The 18,796-nt window shown below is 35.0% G+C and overlaps 3 protein-coding genes and 1 long non-coding RNA gene across 4 annotated transcripts; 3 read left to right on the top strand and 1 right to left on the bottom strand.

Moving 5' to 3' along the window:
* Positions 325-2,727, top strand: LOC109326408 (transport inhibitor response 1-like protein). The gene is made up of 3 exons (XM_019559092.1): positions 325-1,147; positions 1,624-2,137; positions 2,224-2,727. The coding sequence occupies exons 1-3, from the start codon at positions 585-587 to the stop codon at positions 2,725-2,727; spliced, it is 1,581 nt and encodes a 526-aa protein (XP_019414637.1). The 5' UTR covers positions 325-584.
* On the top strand, positions 4,059-7,073 carry LOC109326879 (transport inhibitor response 1-like protein). The gene is made up of 3 exons (XM_019559760.1): positions 4,059-4,882; positions 5,359-5,872; positions 5,959-7,073. Exons 1-3 carry the CDS (start codon positions 4,320-4,322, stop codon positions 6,712-6,714), a joined length of 1,833 nt encoding a protein of 610 aa, XP_019415305.1. The 5' UTR covers positions 4,059-4,319; the 3' UTR covers positions 6,715-7,073.
* On the top strand, positions 9,930-11,167 carry LOC109327075. The gene is made up of 2 exons (XR_002105314.1): positions 9,930-10,779; positions 10,856-11,167. It is a non-coding gene; the product is annotated as an uncharacterized LOC109327075 (long non-coding RNA).
* Positions 10,807-17,399, bottom strand: LOC109327074 (pyridoxine/pyridoxamine 5'-phosphate oxidase 1, chloroplastic-like). The gene is made up of 14 exons (XM_019560083.1): positions 17,283-17,399; positions 17,022-17,183; positions 16,896-16,934; positions 15,411-15,578; positions 15,182-15,287; positions 14,708-14,868; positions 14,283-14,525; positions 14,015-14,103; positions 13,766-13,816; positions 13,583-13,673; positions 12,148-12,252; positions 11,986-12,056; positions 11,663-11,758; positions 10,807-11,202 (listed from the first exon to the last, which is right to left on the bottom strand). The coding sequence occupies exons 1-14, from the start codon at positions 17,391-17,393 to the stop codon at positions 11,136-11,138; spliced, it is 1,560 nt and encodes a 519-aa protein (XP_019415628.1). The 5' UTR covers positions 17,394-17,399; the 3' UTR covers positions 10,807-11,135.

Raw genomic sequence — 18,796 nt, 5'->3', positions numbered from 1 at the left:
ATAAATATTTGTCATACTATTTGATGAACTAAAAGTGTGAAAAATATGAGAAGAGAAGTGATGATACTTGTTGGAGTAAATTATCATCCAACAATAGTGTGATTTTTCATTTTAGTTTTAAAGATAGTGTAATTTTACTATAAATGAAAAAATATAAATGGCAATATAAATGTTAATTTATATTACTTTTTGTTTAATATTTTAGAATATTTTTCCTAGATGAGTCTAACTCATTCGAAAGAGTTGTCGAAGAGTATATCCATTTAATATAACAACATTGGTGATTGGTGATTGGTGATTGGTGATTGGTGATTGGTGATTGGTGATGAGAGAGAATAGAGCATAAATGGAGAATCTGAATGCTGAGCTGAGAGACACAGACAGCACACAAAGACAAGTGACCCTGCATCCTTAGTCTTTTCTCACTCACAATATTTTCTCCAAAACCAATTACCAATTACCAATTACCACACTTCACTCTCTCTCTCTCTCTCTCCTTTAAAACTCATATCAAAACCCCTCAAAAACCATAACCTGAATCAACCAAAGATTCAACCTTTTTCTAACCACTTACTATAACAACCATGACAGAAAAAACCAACCACCGATCTTCCCTTCTAGATCTCTCCACACTCATAATAACCGAACCGGGTTCACTTTCCGGTTCAGGATCCACGCTTTACCAATCTCCACTCCCAGACCGGGTTCTCGAAATAGTCCTCGAAAACGTTCTCAACTTTCTCACCTCCCGCCGCGACCGTAGCGCCGCCTCATTGGTCTCCTGGTCTTGGTATCGCGCGGAGGCGCAAACCCGATCGGAGCTATTTATCGGGAACTGTTACGCTTTGTCGCCGCGCCGTGTAACTTCCCGGTTCGGTTGGGTCCGGTCGGTGACGATAAAAGGGAAGCCCAGGTTCGCGGATTTCGATCTGATGCCGTTGAACTGGGGGGCCCACTTTACGCCATGGCTTGTAGCTATGGCTAAGGCTTATCCATGGCTCGAGAAGGTTCATTTGAAGCGTATGTGTGTTAGTGATGATGATCTTATTCAATTATCTGAGTCCTTTGTTGGGTTCAAAGAGCTTGTTCTTGTTTGTTGTGAAGGGTTTGGGACTACAGGACTTTCTGCTGTTGCCACCAATTGCAGGTTAGATTCAACTAATTTTTGTTCACAATAGCTTATAATTTAAATTAATCAGCCTTTGGAATAAGTTGTGTTTAATTTTTCTAATAAATCTAATTTAAAATAACATGCGTGATATGGCGACTATTGTTGAGAGGTACAGTTACGCACCCGAAAGGGTTTTTTCCTTACCCAAAAAAAGGGGTGAGGGGATACTTGGTAGTACAAAAAAAAATAATATGACAAATATTTTGAAGTGATTGTATTTGCATATTAATAGTGTCAGATTAGTTTGATGGTTTAATTCATGTTTAGGTTAGGAAAGTTTCCAGATTTTATGGCATTGTTCTATAGTATTAAATAGTATGTTTTGTGAGTTTATCTGCTGTTTAGAATCTATGTTGAAGTAGAGTTTCAAAAATCATTTGGTGTATGGTGGAAAGAAGGATTGTGGGTTAAGGTGTTTGTTTACCTTGTGTGTGTGTGTTTTTTGGGCCCAGGTTTCTGAGAGTGCTTGATCTTGTGGAATCTATGGTTGAGGTTGCTGATGATAATGAAGAAGTAGATTGGATATCCTGTTTTCCGGAGGGTCAAACCCATCTGGAATCTCTTGTTTTCGAATGTGTTGAGTGCCCGGTTAATTTCGAGGCATTGGAGAGGCTAGTGGCTAGGTCGCCTTCGTTAAGGAAACTTAGGTTGAATTGCTATGTTTCCATCTCTCAGCTATACCGCCTGATGCATCAAGCCCCACATCTCACACATCTTGGAACAGGCTCCTTCAATGCATTAGAGGCTGTGGTTGCTGGTGATCAGGAACCAGATTACGGCTCTGCATTTGCAGCCTGCAAATCCTTAGTTTGTTTATCTGGTTTCCGTGATATTTCGACTGATTATCTGCCTGCCATCTATCCAGTCTGTGCTAATCTCACGTCTTTGAATTTTAGCTATGCTGATATTAATGCGGATCAACTCAAACCAGTCATACGCCACTGTCATAAACTCCAGACACTCTGGGTATGTGTTATCTCGCTGTCTGTGCCCCTCTAAGTACATTGCCAATGAATTAGGAACAGTAACTTACTTTTGCATTCATTATACAGGTTCTTGATTCAATATGTGACGAGGGCCTTCAAGAAGTGGCTGCAACTTGCAAGGATTTGCGTGAGCTTCGGGTTTTCCCAGTTAACACAAGGGAGGAGAATGATGGTCCAGTTTCAGAGGTAGGCTTTGAAGCAATTTCTCGAGGTTGTAAGAAATTGCAATCTATTTTGTTTTTCTGCCAAAGAATGACAAATGCAGCTGTGATAGCTATGTCAATGAACTGCCCGGATCTAGAGGTGTTTCGCCTATGTATAATTGGGCGATATCAGCCAGATTCTGAGACTCATGAGCCCATGGATGAGGGTTTCGGTGCCATTGTTAAGAACTGCAAGAAGCTCACTCGACTTGCCGTATCTGGTTTACTGACTGATCAAGCTTTTCGTTATATTGGGATGTATGGAAAATTGATTAGGACATTGTCAGTTGCCTTTGCTGGAGACACAGACCTCGGCCTCAAATATGTTCTAGAAGGAATAATGTCTTGTCGTCCTATAAGGATATGAAATTACAAAATGAAAAAAAGCACTTATTTGATTCCAAAAACTCTATCTTTTATAAACAATACAAGCATATAAAGACAAAGAAAATGGTAGATGCTAATAAGAAATTCAATAGACATGATAACGAAACATTTGGTTTTAAAAGGAGGGATTTATTTATTTTTCTTATAGTTGAAATATAAGACCAGAAGTAATTGGTTGAATGAAACTAGACCATCCTATCTTTTGTAGCAGGCATGGTTTTAACAGCTTTCACTCCACATGGGTTGTCCATAGCAGGTTGTGTCTTCATCCAAGCCTTGTTTTTTTTAATTGTCATATAAATCTGCATTGATGCCAAAACCGTTGCTTTCCACCAAGATTATTACTATTAAATCTAACTAAAATATAGAAGGAATAAAAGAATCATTTAACAAAAATGATTGAAATGTATGTAGTTGAAAAATAGAGGCAAACCTTACCAAACCTCCACTTGTAAAGAACAATAAGCATATTATCTCATTTTCATTTCTTTTGTTCACAAGTATTAATAAAATGTTTGAGATTCAAATTAGTAATTTAGAAGATTCTAAATTCAAATCTACTTATGAAGATGAGAATTTTGTAGATAAGTTAAATTTATATCTATTTCTATAAATACCTATAAAATCGTGAGGTCTAACATGATCTTGTTCAATTTACGGAAAAAGTATTTATAAAAAGTAGCCTTTGTAAATTCTTTGGCATTACTTTTTAGGATGAAGATCTGATGTCTCCAAGTATATCTGTACGCTTGTCCCAAACCAATTACAATGAAACAAAAAGACAAAGTTATTAATGTTTAATTTTTTTAACATTATAATAGGTTTGAGATAGACTTTAGAACAGACTCGTTGATAATAAATATTTGTCATACTATTTGATGAACTAAAAGTGTGAAAAATATGAGAAGAGAAGTGATGATACTTGTTGGAGTAAATTATCATCCAACAATAGTGTGATTTTTCATTTTAGTTTTAAAGATAGTGTAATTTTACTATAAATGAAAAAATATAAATGGCAATATAAATGTTAATTTATATTACTTTTTGTTTAATATTTTAGAATATTTTTCCTAGATGAGTCTAACTCATTCGAAAGAGTTGTCGAAGAGTATATCCATTTAATATAACAACATTGGTGATTGGTGATTGGTGATTGGTGATTGGTGATTGGTGATTGGTGATTGGTGATTGGTGATTGGTGATTGGTGATTGGTGATTGGTGATTGGTGATTGGTGATTGGTGATTGGTGATTGGTGATTGGTGATTGGTGATTGGTGATTGGTGATTGGTGATTGGTGATTGGTGATTGGTGATGAGAGAGAATAGAGCATAAATGGAGAATCTGAATGCTGAGCTGAGAGACACAGACAGCACACAAAGACAAGTGACCCTGCATCCTTAGTCTTTTCTCACTCACAATATTTTCTCCAAAACCAATTACCAATTACCAATTACCACACTTCACTCTCTCTCTCTCTCTCTCCTTTAAAACTCATATCAAAACCCCTCAAAAACCATAACCTGAATCAACCAAAGATTCAACCTTTTTCTAACCACTTACTATAACAACCATGACAGAAAAAACCAACCACCGATCTTCCCTTCTAGATCTCTCCACACTCATAATAACCGAACCGGGTTCACTTTCCGGTTCAGGATCCACGCTTTACCAATCTCCACTCCCAGACCGGGTTCTCGAAATAGTCCTCGAAAACGTTCTCAACTTTCTCACCTCCCGCCGCGACCGTAGCGCCGCCTCATTGGTCTCCTGGTCTTGGTATCGCGCGGAGGCGCAAACCCGATCGGAGCTATTTATCGGGAACTGTTACGCTTTGTCGCCGCGCCGTGTAACTTCCCGGTTCGGTTGGGTCCGGTCGGTGACGATAAAAGGGAAGCCCAGGTTCGCGGATTTCGATCTGATGCCGTTGAACTGGGGGGCCCACTTTACGCCATGGCTTGTAGCTATGGCTAAGGCTTATCCATGGCTCGAGAAGGTTCATTTGAAGCGTATGTGTGTTAGTGATGATGATCTTATTCAATTATCTGAGTCCTTTGTTGGGTTCAAAGAGCTTGTTCTTGTTTGTTGTGAAGGGTTTGGGACTACAGGACTTTCTGCTGTTGCCACCAATTGCAGGTTAGATTCAACTAATTTTTGTTCACAATAGCTTATAATTTAAATTAATCAGCCTTTGGAATAAGTTGTGTTTAATTTTTCTAATAAATCTAATTTAAAATAACATGCGTGATATGGCGACTATTGTTGAGAGGTACAGTTACGCACCCGAAAGGGTTTTTTCCTTACCCAAAAAAAGGGGTGAGGGGATACTTGGTAGTACAAAAAAAAATAATATGACAAATATTTTGAAGTGATTGTATTTGCATATTAATAGTGTCAGATTAGTTTGATGGTTTAATTCATGTTTAGGTTAGGAAAGTTTCCAGATTTTATGGCATTGTTCTATAGTATTAAATAGTATGTTTTGTGAGTTTATCTGCTGTTTAGAATCTATGTTGAAGTAGAGTTTCAAAAATCATTTGGTGTATGGTGGAAAGAAGGATTGTGGGTTAAGGTGTTTGTTTACCTTGTGTGTGTGTGTTTTTTGGGCCCAGGTTTCTGAGAGTGCTTGATCTTGTGGAATCTATGGTTGAGGTTGCTGATGATAATGAAGAAGTAGATTGGATATCCTGTTTTCCGGAGGGTCAAACCCATCTGGAATCTCTTGTTTTCGAATGTGTTGAGTGCCCGGTTAATTTCGAGGCATTGGAGAGGCTAGTGGCTAGGTCGCCTTCGTTAAGGAAACTTAGGTTGAATTGCTATGTTTCCATCTCTCAGCTATACCGCCTGATGCATCAAGCCCCACATCTCACACATCTTGGAACAGGCTCCTTCAATGCATTAGAGGCTGTGGTTGCTGGTGATCAGGAACCAGATTACGGCTCTGCATTTGCAGCCTGCAAATCCTTAGTTTGTTTATCTGGTTTCCGTGATATTTCGACTGATTATCTGCCTGCCATCTATCCAGTCTGTGCTAATCTCACGTCTTTGAATTTTAGCTATGCTGATATTAATGCGGATCAACTCAAACCAGTCATACGCCACTGTCATAAACTCCAGACACTCTGGGTATGTGTTATCTCGCTGTCTGTGCCCCTCTAAGTACATTGCCAATGAATTAGGAACAGTAACTTACTTTTGCATTCATTATACAGGTTCTTGATTCAATATGTGACGAGGGCCTTCAAGAAGTGGCTGCAACTTGCAAGGATTTGCGTGAGCTTCGGGTTTTCCCAGTTAACACAAGGGAGGAGAATGATGGTCCAGTTTCAGAGGTAGGCTTTGAAGCAATTTCTCGAGGTTGTAAGAAATTGCAATCTATTTTGTTTTTCTGCCAAAGAATGACAAATGCAGCTGTGATAGCTATGTCAATGAACTGCCCGGATCTAGAGGTGTTTCGCCTATGTATAATTGGGCGATATCAGCCAGATTCTGAGACTCATGAGCCCATGGATGAGGGTTTCGGTGCCATTGTTAAGAACTGCAAGAAGCTCACTCGACTTGCCGTATCTGGTTTACTGACTGATCAAGCTTTTCGTTATATTGGGATGTATGGAAAATTGATTAGGACATTGTCAGTTGCCTTTGCTGGAGACACAGACCTCGGCCTCAAATATGTTCTAGAAGGATGCTCTAATCTGCAAAAGCTTGAAATCAGGGATAGTCCATTTGGGGATGAAGCTTTGTATTCTGGTTTGCATCATTTTTACAATATGAGATTTCTCTGGCTGTCATCTTGTAAATTGACACGCCGAGCTTGCCAAGAACTTGCACGAACATTGCCCCGTCTGGTGTTGGAAGTCATCAATAGTGAAGAGGACAAATCGGACGATATTGAGATATTGTACATGTATCGATCTCTTGATAGGCCAAGAGATGATGCTCCAAAATTTGTTACCATCCTTAATTAGTTTGTTATATTCATCAATTAGTTGTTAGCTTTTTCATATGATGAAGGCCAAATGAAAACTATGGGGCAGGGTATTTTTAAATATACCTGCAATAAGTTTTCTGCTATCTATGTCAAACAATGTTGAGCTCAACATTGTTTTCTGCTATTGTGGAGAAAAGAAACATTCTTTCTGCAATCCTGTTTATGGAAGAGGACTTTGGTTTTTGGGGGAGAGAAAAATGAACAAGGGTGGGTGGAGAATGATGCAGAAGATGAAATCCTAAGGATATTGAATTATCCCTATGTTGTATTCACTGTACTTAAAAATTTATGCCCCTTTATATTATTTTAGCATAAATGAAATTTTTTTAAGCTTTAGCAAAGTTATATGGCTACAGAAATCTTGAAAAACCAACACATAGTACTTTGATTTTGATTTTTGAAGGGCTAAATTAATTACTGTCTAAACAAATCAGTAATGACCTTAGGCAATGAATGATCCTCCTTCACATGACTTGAATGAATAATGTATAAACACTCAACTTGATCATCACATGCATTTTACTGTTTGCTAAGCACACAATACACAATGATGATAACAAATAATGATAATTATAATGAGCTGCAATGCTAAAAAGTTTAGGTTCTTTGGGCTGATTTGTAGGACCCATCTAGAGTCTGGTTCACCAACTTATGCTGCCACGTGTACGGTATTGAGTTGGGTCACATTATGGTTTTGTGCATACACATATTTTATAATGATGCATTATGTCAATAATGATATCATGGTTAATTGAATAATGGTGGAGAATTAGCCTAGAAAGAGGAACGTAAGGGATAAAAAACTATATACAAATAAAAGATAATATAATATGTAATAACATTTTTATTTTTTTATTTATCATAAAATTACATTTTTGTTATTGAAAATATGAGGATAATTAAACATTTGTCTCTCTATTAATACTTGAGATGATCATTTTTCCTTAGGGAAATGGACAAGGTAAATATATTCTTGTTTACTTGGTATTCAAATCATTTTAAATAAACTTTTTAAGAAATAGAATCTCTAATGTTTAAAAAGTCAAGTTTTCTACCAATATAAGATTTAATTGATGGAGTGAGGTTTTTTCACAACTTTAATGGCTGATCTAAGTATGGTCATTGGTCAACCACTAAAGATTTTGTCATGTGTTAGACCATTGTATTAATCTACTCCAGTGTTTTATAGCTGTGTTTCAAGGATTTTGTCACATTTTTATATCGTCGGCAAATCATTTACCATTCATATGTTAACTATCATTGATTCTCAAATAAAAGTAATACAAATTAATAGTGAATAATACGCTGATAGTGTAAAAAACTTTACATTAACAATGTATAGATTTTAAACTCTAGATAATATCTTGTAAAATAACATTGTATATAACATGTGTAAGCAACAAATTTTATGTTTAAAATTCACAATTGTTAATAAAGCACTATATATAGATTTTCCATTCCTTTTCTGTAAAACTTGATTAAGTTTGGCAAGGACATAGTACATGTCACAGATAACCATTAGAGAGTTTTTACTTTTTCTTCCAAAAAGAAGGTTGGATGGTACTCTGCTTCAGTATCTTGTTCATTCCTAAACATGACATTGAAGCTTTGGAAGATAGCATTTGTACAATGTATAATACTTTTTTGTTTCTAATGTACACGTCTTTCGTTTCACTTTTTCGTAGTGCTTACATTATATATCCCACAATTCTATAATTGAGCTAGGACATGTTTGAACAATAATAATTCACACACACATATATATAAGATATTATTCAATAATACCATTAATTATTATAGAGATAAAACTATTGAATTTATTGTTGGTTTTAATTTGATCCTATAACTTTACTTTGTTTCATTTTTATCCTACCAACACATTTTTAATTTTTGCAACTTTCTCTGTTCACTATTTCTGTATTAGAGTTTAGAATGAAAAGAAATCTACAAACCCCCCCTATTGTTTTTAAAAAACTGCACCATTTAAAAATTAACTTTTTTCTTAAAAAGTAACAAAAGCTGATTTATATTACTCATTTCAAAACATAAATAACTTAAAAATGAAAATAGTTTAAAAGATGTTTCAAACATGCAACAATAAAGTTATTGCTTAATGACCATGAAATTACGATTTCCAAATCCTGAAACTAGTATCTCCAATTATGTAGAATATTCAGATACGTTAGCCATATGTTATTAGGACTCCTGAAAGTGATGGAATAGGGGCCCTACCCACTCCCTACTCCAAAATTGACAATCTTAGGCTTGATGTTGATGTCATTTTATGTTAAATTGATGTTCAAACAGAACCATGAACTAGTTTTTACTAAGAACTTCAAATAGCACCCCCACTTGTGAAATATCTAAGACAAAGGCTTCAATTAAGCCTAATAACTACAAATCCAATTCCACATACCTTTTCTTTTTTTGGTGCATGATTAGAAAGAGGGAGAAAGAATATTCCCATCATTTCTCCTTTAGAATCATTAGATTGAGAGCTCTCAATTCTTATTTTAACTCCATCCCATCTCAACTTCTTGGTGTATCTCTTTCAAGCGTGCCATGTAACAACCTTGAAACTATTCATTATAACAAAAACATGTTTATAAAGAATTAGCACTCATTGAACCTTTATTTTTCTAAAAGAAGGTGGTGTGTTGAGTCAGGTAGGGGTCACTTTGGCATGAACCAATTTGGCCACAGATAAAGGAGTGTGACTGTCACATATCACCTTCAACTTGGTCAAAAGGATAAAAAGATTGGAAATTTAGTGGTTTTAAATTCATGGTGGAGCCTAGTTTGGTCATGATTGACCTTAACCAAATTAATATTAATATAACATCTAGAAAAGTCTAAAGAAGGTGTTTTCAAACTTTAGGACAAGCATTATATATGGAAATGAAAAAAAAGAGGGGCCTCATTTTGAATAGGAAATGTGTACTATTAATCTTTCATATTACTGTAGCAGCTTCTTCTGGTGTTCACTGTAGATTAGTACAAACATTATGTTGCATATTCAGCCAATATTTTGTGATGCCTTAACAAAAGTATTGATAACTGGACAAAAGAGGAAGTACTCATCAATTACTACTTTTTAGTCAGAATTGTCAAATTCAAACCTAGTCTTTTGAAGATTCTAAACTCATATCTCACACTTTAGGATGATGCATCCGAACTATGATGAGATTTAGAATATGAATGTACCTGTTATTCTGTCATGTGACTTGTTGGAACTAGAATGAGCTCACTATTACTAGAAATTATTAGGTGATTCAAGAACATCACAATTGAAACTAATGAAGTTAAATTTATAAAAGCTACTCAAATCAATGGTTGAGACGGGTTTTGGAGCATTGATCATGGACCACAACCACCAGATAATACAGTTTTCATGTAAAAGACAGTGAAAGATGAGTGCAATGAATGAGAAAGATTTAGCTATTGTTGTTAGTTATAGTAGATTAAGAGTATTTAGTTATTACATATGCCATTATGCCTTGAAGAAAATTTTCCAACACATAGTTTGAGCACTTAGTTATGCAAATTTTCTAAAATGAGATATTCTTTTCCTGGGAGACAGACCAGCTTTGAGGGGAATTTTTATTTTATTTTATTTGCATAATATGTATCTTTAGTATGATGGAGTTAGCTCTTCCCAAGTTTTTTCTTCATACAAGGCTTAGGTGAAACCTTATTTAAGAAGAATCAGACATTCCTAAACCAATCACCTGAACCATAACCAGGACATTAAACTCAAACTTATTAGACCCAAATTCTGATCCAGATCACAAAGGCTATAACTACCAAACATGCCCACATACAACAACTACAACACAAGATTAACAATATGGTAAGTCATTAGGATTGGACTAGTGGTGAGAGGTTTAAATAGTTTACATAATAATATCAGGTTCAGATCAGTGTTACTTTGTACCCATTTTTTTAACAGTATTGTTAGTATAGTGCTGTAAGGCTTAACCCTGAACCATGACATAAAAACTTGATACAACAAATGCATGCAAGGGCAGAATAAGCAAGCAGTGTGTCCAGAAATATCTGAGCTGTTCCATTCCATGTAATGAACATTTTGCTTGCTTTTATTTCATGCAACTATTTAGATGTACCAGATTTTTGAATGATTGTGTGGACAGTGTTTAAAGAAAATGGACAATTTTGTATTTGCCACTTCTCAAATTCATGGATATAACAGCAGATTGACTTATTGAAACTATCCTATCATGATGATATCAACTAAACAATTTGTTAGAGATTTTTGTGTGTACAGATACAGCTGCACAAATCTAATGCACCTGCATATCTCAATCTCACTTAAAACTAGACCTGGATCTAATTTCACAAATTTTCAAAGGAGCAAAGCTCGTCGTTCTGAAAATAATATCAGGGGGCTAACCGCTCAACCTTCCATAGCCGTTGATCATTGACGTCATGGGGAGAATATCGCAGCCTGTAAAAAAATGCATACAAAAATCAATCATGGGAAATTCACCTCACTATATGTGAAGTACAATGGCCCACAACAATTTTTTTCCAGGAACATGTAAATCCAAGCTAATCTCAAGATATGGTTCAACATTGGAGCTATTTTTAGATGACCAATGAAGAGAGAACTGTGTAGGCTGGGTTTATAAGTTTAAGTTTTCAATATTACCCACATACACTTAGTTAAATAACTCAATTTCTGGGGGAAAATAATTTGTATTAAACAAAAACTGTTATAATCAAATTGATAGCCAGACTAGGCTTCGTCAACTCAAATTGATAACATTTATGGACCTAGAACCTAAACACTGTTGAAAACCCAACATGCATTGACTTAAATTCATAACATGTATACTTTTTTGGCTTCATCCATGTCGAAATAGGCAATTTGAAAAAAAGCAACCCGTCATAGGGGAAACAACTACCTGTCATGCAAGCGAGATTTCTGCCCTTGCCAAAACTCAAAAGCATTCGGTATTAGCCTGTATCCTCCCCAGTTCTTAGGTTTAGGGATCAAACTTCTGCAAACAAAAAAAAGCAGCATTATTTCCGGCTCCCAGTTGACAAATGGTAGAAAAGGGTATGCTTTTGGAGTCTTGGTCATACGAGAAGATGAGCTAATCAGATTTCCATTTCCAATCCAAGCGAGATTTGGAAAAAAAAGTTTAATTATTGACCACCACATGGGATTAACAGATTTTATCAGAATTCACAACATTGCGTCAAACGTATATGTTGAATAACTTACTGATCAGCATATTTTTGTTCAAGCTCTTTGTACTCCTGATGAAGAACATGCCTTCCAGACACAACAGAACTCTAGAAATCCAGAAAATGTAATAAGTTCATATATCATTATCATTTGTTATATAACAAGTACTATATTAATTAAAGTGACAAAAAAGCAGACCTGCTTGCTGACTATTGCTCCAATCTGACTTCCTCTAGGGCGGCTATGAAAATACTGCTCCGATTCCTCATCAGATACTTTCCGAACAGACCCCTCCACCCGTACCTAGGAAAAGAAAATAAAAGGGATAAACAAAAACTAGTTAGATATTATAGTCAAATATCATGATTATCAGCAAGTTATCTACCATGCCTCTAAAAGGCACAGTTACATAGAGTTTAGATTATTGAACTGGATGATTCATGTTAATATTGGCACACAAACCACAGTTCCAGCTTTGTAAACTTAAAATAAGAAGCCATCAAATATTAATAAACAAAATGTTAATTTTCACATTAAGTAAGATGTTGAATATTTTTCAAAGTAAACTTTCAGGGTTGTTGTTTATAGTAGATGTATAAAAAGACTTACATTTTTGCTTCCTAACCAATATAAAACAAATCAACAAGTGTAAGATGCTGATGATGATCATAATAATAATATATTTGTAGCTGACATATACTTAAGTTCATCATCGCTCTTTTCTTTTGCTTATTGTCTTAAAATATATATCATGTAAAGCTAAAAAAGTGAAGTAAAAATATCACTCTGATAAACAATGCCTGTAATTTTAAAAGGAGGAAGTTTTCTGCAGTATAATGAAATGCATCTATCTATTACTAGATAAAAGAAGAGAGACGGTGGGGCTTATGATAAATCTGGAAAAGCATTTTGTTGAAAAAGAGAGAGACCATAACAAAAGATAAGGAGACAACAGTCTTGCCACGCACTTTCCCTGAACTCTTAATAAGATTTTTTAAGGAGAACCTTAATAAGAATTGACTCAATACATTTCTTATGCACCCCTAGTTGCTATATCGGATTTGAATCATATTTAAGATCAATCTATAATTAATTTTGGGCTTCATAAAAATGAAAAGAAAGTACATGCATTATAAAAAAAATCAAGCCTCGAGACCTCCAACTGAATCTTACGCAAATGCCCCACAAGGAGTCCATTCACATTATTTCCACAAGTATAGGTGATAAGGCTAAACGCCCAGGGATGGAAAAGAAAGTACAAATTATCCTTCTTAAAAAAAGGACTTGGCATCCCAATGTATGCCCTTCTATATTATTTCTCTGTCTCCACACAATCTCAAAATCTTTCAACCACAAGCCTCGCCTTGATAATAAGATTCAAATCTACTATGTTATACCATCTAAAAGAATTTTACTCATCCACGCCTAAAATGTTACTCTGCATGAGTTAAAACTAAGAAATAGTAACCCTCATTTTTCATCCTTGGAAAGTACATGATGGCATGCTATGGCCATCAGATTCCAAGAAGACATGACACTCGTTGGCATGAAAAATTAACTTTTGCGCACTCAAATCCATGCAAGAACAAATAAATTTGGGGAGATGGCTAGCTACGATGAAAAGAGTAGTCACCTGCCGGTTTAGACCATCCCAGTAAAAAAGAAGTGATGCATGAGGATTTTCAGACAATTCACGTGCCTTTTGACTTTCATAATTTGTATACCTGCAAAGCAATTGCAGTAGGTGGACACAAATATTCATTTCTTAATATCATTGCCAAAGCAATTCTAACATAAAAATAACATTTTTACTTACCACACAAATCCATCTTTATCCACACCTTTTAGCAATACCATCCGTGATGAGCTGCAGCCAAATGAAGTAGGAGTAATTTTGAAATTTCAGTTCAGATATCATGAACATTATGGAAATAGGGAAGAGTAATTCATTTCACAAGAGCCCACTGATCGTGAGGAGTAATTTTGAAATTTCAGTTCAGATATTATGCACATTATGGAAATAGGCAAAAAGCATTTTAACATAAAACACAGAAGCTGATCTTACGGTTTTCCATCCTTCCCTGCAGTTGACAAGGCCATAGCATTTGGTTCCTTCAACCCAGCAGCCAACGCATCATCAAACCATTTATGAAACTGCAGACAACAAATAAAATAGATGTAGATGGGCAAGTAGACATAGCCACTAAAATCCCAGTTTCCAGATGCTCGGATTAGGAAAGTGAAATAGGTTCCGGTGAAGTCATTAACCGCCAACAGGAAAAAAGGAAGAACATTAACAACACTGACAAACAGTATTGTTTTATGAACTTTACCTGATTAATGGGGTCTGCCTCGACCTGCTCTTCAAGAAACTCAGGAGAGATATAGTTCTCTCTCAGAGCTGAAATATCAACTTGAGGAGGCTTTCCGATTCGTACACACATGGAAGTTCCAGGATATGGTGGAAGTACAAGCTTATATTTTTCTGCAATAGCAGGTGGGACAAATCTACCTCCTAGGAAGTGGTGAGGACCAATAAACTTCTTTGCACATAATTTTGGGGCTGTCAAAGAAACCTTCAGAAAATGTAATGGGTCGGTCACTCAACAGAAACATAACTTGCATTTGAAAGAAACATCTTTATATATTATACTTATATCTAAATCCCCAATGTTTTAAAGCAAATATGTAATGAAACAGATAGTTTTATATATAATAAAAAAAGGTAATGAAACGGATATATCTCTGAGATACATACCAACATATCAGGTTTAATGCCTGTACCATCAACATCTCCCTCTTCAACATGCCACCCAGAAGGAATATCTATAGAGATTATAACCGATCTTTTTTGGCTAATTTGATTATGTAAAGAAACAAGTCTATTAACCAAATCATCAAAAGGTGGCCTTGGAGAACCTGGACAATCAGAAAATAAAAAAGCTAAATAATATGAAATTAAATAGGACTATTTGTTCAAAAGTTAAACAGAAGCTAAAAGTTACAGCCTTTGTTGGTAATAGTCTAATAGAGAAAGCCTAATTGAAGTTCAGGACACAATATAAATCATGAGAAAGCATACATGGATAAGCAGATAAGTAGCATAGACAAGATATGGTTAGATCCAGGAAAGTGGTATTAACAGTAAGTAGTAAAAACCCTGGCTTTCATAACACTGAGAACGATGTAGATATACTTGGGTCACAGACAATATTAAAACAATGTAAAGTACCATGAAACGAGAATCCAAACATCGCATCTACAACAACGTCAAAGTCATCTGACAAGTCCGACGGTAGATCTTCCACTGACATGAATGGGATTGACAGTGCTTCGAGCTACAGTATCAATGCTTCACATGAGACTTATAGCAACTCAGATTAAACATTAGAGTCGAGTTAAATGGCAAGGAGATACCCAAAAAAAAGAGGATAAAACTTTCCCGAATGAGTTCATCCTACCTGAGTAACTAATCCAGCATACAGAGGCTTCTGTGTACGCTTTGGGTAGCAGACCAAGGGCTTATAACCAAAATGATGTAGGTGACGGGCAGCCACCAGACCATCACCACCGTTGTTACCAGGACCACAAATTGTAAGAACACGACTATAGTCACTTGGTTTGTAAACCTGTGATAGAAAATTCAATTTCAAGTAGTTATCAGTATTTGCACATAGGAACTCATAGAGAAAAAGCACATTTTTTCTCAGAGAATGTTTGCAACTTTGTAAAGCACAAGTGCACAACATTACAAAACTTATTCGATCCTTTGTGTTTTCTGTTCATAACCCAGGTTAATGTAAACTGCAAACCAACAAGAAGACTTTTATGGTTGAATTACAGAATAAAAGGGTAACCAGAGGAGTAAAATAACTACAAGGTTGTCTCGCACTTGGTGTCGAAATTTGCATTTTTTTCCTATTTGAATGTGGGCTCTTGCATAGATGCAAGCCAATGTGTTCCTTCAAAAAATGGAAGAGGCACGTTCAGTTGATGCCTAATAAAATAGGCCAGTAGATTTCATATGAAGTAGCATGTGGATAGGATACTGAAATTGTCAAAATTTGGTGTCTACTTTACCATATTTTGCACAGTCAATATCACATCACTATGCCACATGAGTTTGAGGATTTAGCTCTATCATATTTTCTTTAGTTCTCACTTGTCGCATTGCAATTTTAATAAATCCACATCGTGAGTTGATCCTTGAGCCCAAAAAGAGGTATAAGAGCTACAAAGCAAGCTTCAGGTTGTGTAGTATAAATTAAATGGTGGAAAACACAGACACCGGATCAAGTTGACAACCCCAAACTACTACATTTTGAATTGAAAATGGAGGATATACTTTTCTATAGGGATTTATATGGTCCCGGAAAAAAGGAGATTCAAAGCCGTAAAACATCTGATGATTGGAAAAGGGTGCACTAGAAGGAGCGGAGACAGAGATCAATAACTAGACTGAGGGGGAACGTTTGATATTATCTCTATGATAGAAAGACATGAAAACAAGCTTTTGTGATTAAATAGCTATCAAGCCCATAGCTAATAGGTTCGCACATTAACCTTACTTACCATGTATCAAATTTTCCATTCCGCATACCAAGCACTAAATTCATCTTAAATAAGGTATTCTAATAGTAATCTAAAAAATGATGAAACACATACCAAAATGACATATGAACCCATATTTGTACCGCATTCCTAGTAACTATGGTTGAACCTAGAATACAAAAGGGAAGTTTGGTTGCTAAAGAACACTTCAATGACTTCTAATATTCAATCACTGGCAATATAGAATCAAAGGGTAATATCATATCTATCAGGTTTTCTTAATTAAAAGAGCATACATGATTTCAATTAAAAACCTTTACATTTTTTTCCAATTCAAGTGAGAACTACCACATAGAAATAAAAATCAAAGAGATCAAAGGTATATGAGCAATTACCTCAGCTATGGAAGTAGCAACACTTAAACCAGCCAATTCCTACAAAAACAGTGAATAACAAAACATTATCAAATAGTACCCCAACAACAAATGAAAAAAAACACAGTGATGAAAAAGAATATTAACCATGAGCTGGTCCACGCTAAAACCAAGAGGACCCATGAGCGATTCATCAACTTCAACAGCTTCACGTTGTGTCAGGTAAGAGAAAGAGTCAAAGCTAGCCATGGCTTGTTGGGTCCCACTGAACTTGGTAGATAATGCACGAAACTGAGGCTTGAGAATAACCTGAAACAAAAAAGGAGATAAATTTTGGGTAGAACCGTTATGATTAGTGTAAAAAAAGATTATTTTTTTATTGTTTGATAGAGAAGAAAAGTGAGTTACGGATAATGGGTGAAGAAAGAGAGGGTTATTTGGAAGAGAGGGTTGGAGAAGTAAGGTGTTTTTATGGGTTAGAGTTAGTGAATGGGTATGATTAAGGTATACACACGTCATTCTTCTTCCCTTATAAGTGTGTTTTTATTATTTATTATTTATAATCCCATAACAACTAAGTCTACTTCATAGTTCGTGTTTAATGGTTGAGGGTTCATAGTTCATACCTTCAATATTATATTTAGTGTGTAAATAGACATTTTGAATTTCACTCCTACAAAATGTATTCAATTTTTATGTATCTTATTTTATATAGTTATAATATTATTATTTTTTGATATACTTTACATTATATTTTTTTGTCATATTATAATATTCAATTTAGGGTAAGAGAAGTTGTTAATACATTGGTGATGGTTATATGTGATTATATAATTTTTTATAGAAATTAAATAATGTTAATAGCAAAATAAAAAAATAAAAATTACATTGTGATAGTAATTATATCATATTTTGTCTTTGTATTGAGTATATATTATATTTTATGTCGACACAACTTTGATATTGATCATAGAAATCATATTTTTTTTAGGTTATAATTATGAAGAAAAGATAATCCCTAGTATCTAGTACTGAAATGTAAGAGTATGAATAAATTCCTAAATTTTTAATTATTTAATGCAATAAAATTAAAAGATCTAGACCCTTAATTCTTTTTTGGTGTCAGATGTCAGAATCTAAGTTCAGTCAACCTATCAATATCAATATGAGTCAACCCACTATTGATATAATTAAACAAGTCTTCCCCAACTCTCAATTGACCTAAAGTATACAAGTTCTATAACTTTGAGAGAGCACAATTAGATCAGCCATTTGAATAAACATTTTTGCCAACACCAATATCAAAGCATTTGAATATAAAGGGTAAATTAGAGCTTGCTGAATGTTTTTCAGGCTAAATTGAGTTGCTTTAATAACGAGGATAAAGATGAGAGGATGGAGGGAGAGAAAAGAGTCATAGGGAATAGATAAGGGAGAGAGAAACATGGTAAGGGATAGATAAAAAGTTTCTTACAATGAAATTATATTGAAATCTCTGATGAGATTTTGTTATATTCAGCCACTAATGTGAATAGTCTATAAAATTGATCCTTAAAAAATGAGTATAGAGGGAAAAATTCGTTTGGCTGGATATTGTTGCATGTTTGATTTGTAGTGATTGATCATTCATTGGCACTTTGTCTTGTTAGCAAGAAAATGTTCAACTGTCTTGTTAACATTTTGGTTGTATCTCAACACAATAAACGACAATGGCAAAGGCTCAAGCTGGGGTGAAGAATAGTTTAAGAAGAATGAACAAGAGTATTGTCCCAAATGGATCAAACCATAGTTGTGGTTACTGTTAAAAACTGTGACTTTAAACTAGTATTTATATGGCACCATAGTTGTGGTTACTGTTAAAAACTGACTTTAGACTAGTGTTTTCTGGTTGAACTTTAAAACATTACACCTCTAGTCTTTTA

Source organism: Lupinus angustifolius, chromosome LG14 (genome assembly GCF_001865875.1).
Source record: "Lupinus angustifolius cultivar Tanjil chromosome LG14, LupAngTanjil_v1.0, whole genome shotgun sequence".
Taxonomy (NCBI): Eukaryota; Viridiplantae; Streptophyta; class Magnoliopsida; order Fabales; family Fabaceae; genus Lupinus; species Lupinus angustifolius.
This window is presented reverse-complemented; position numbering and strand designations above follow the sequence as displayed.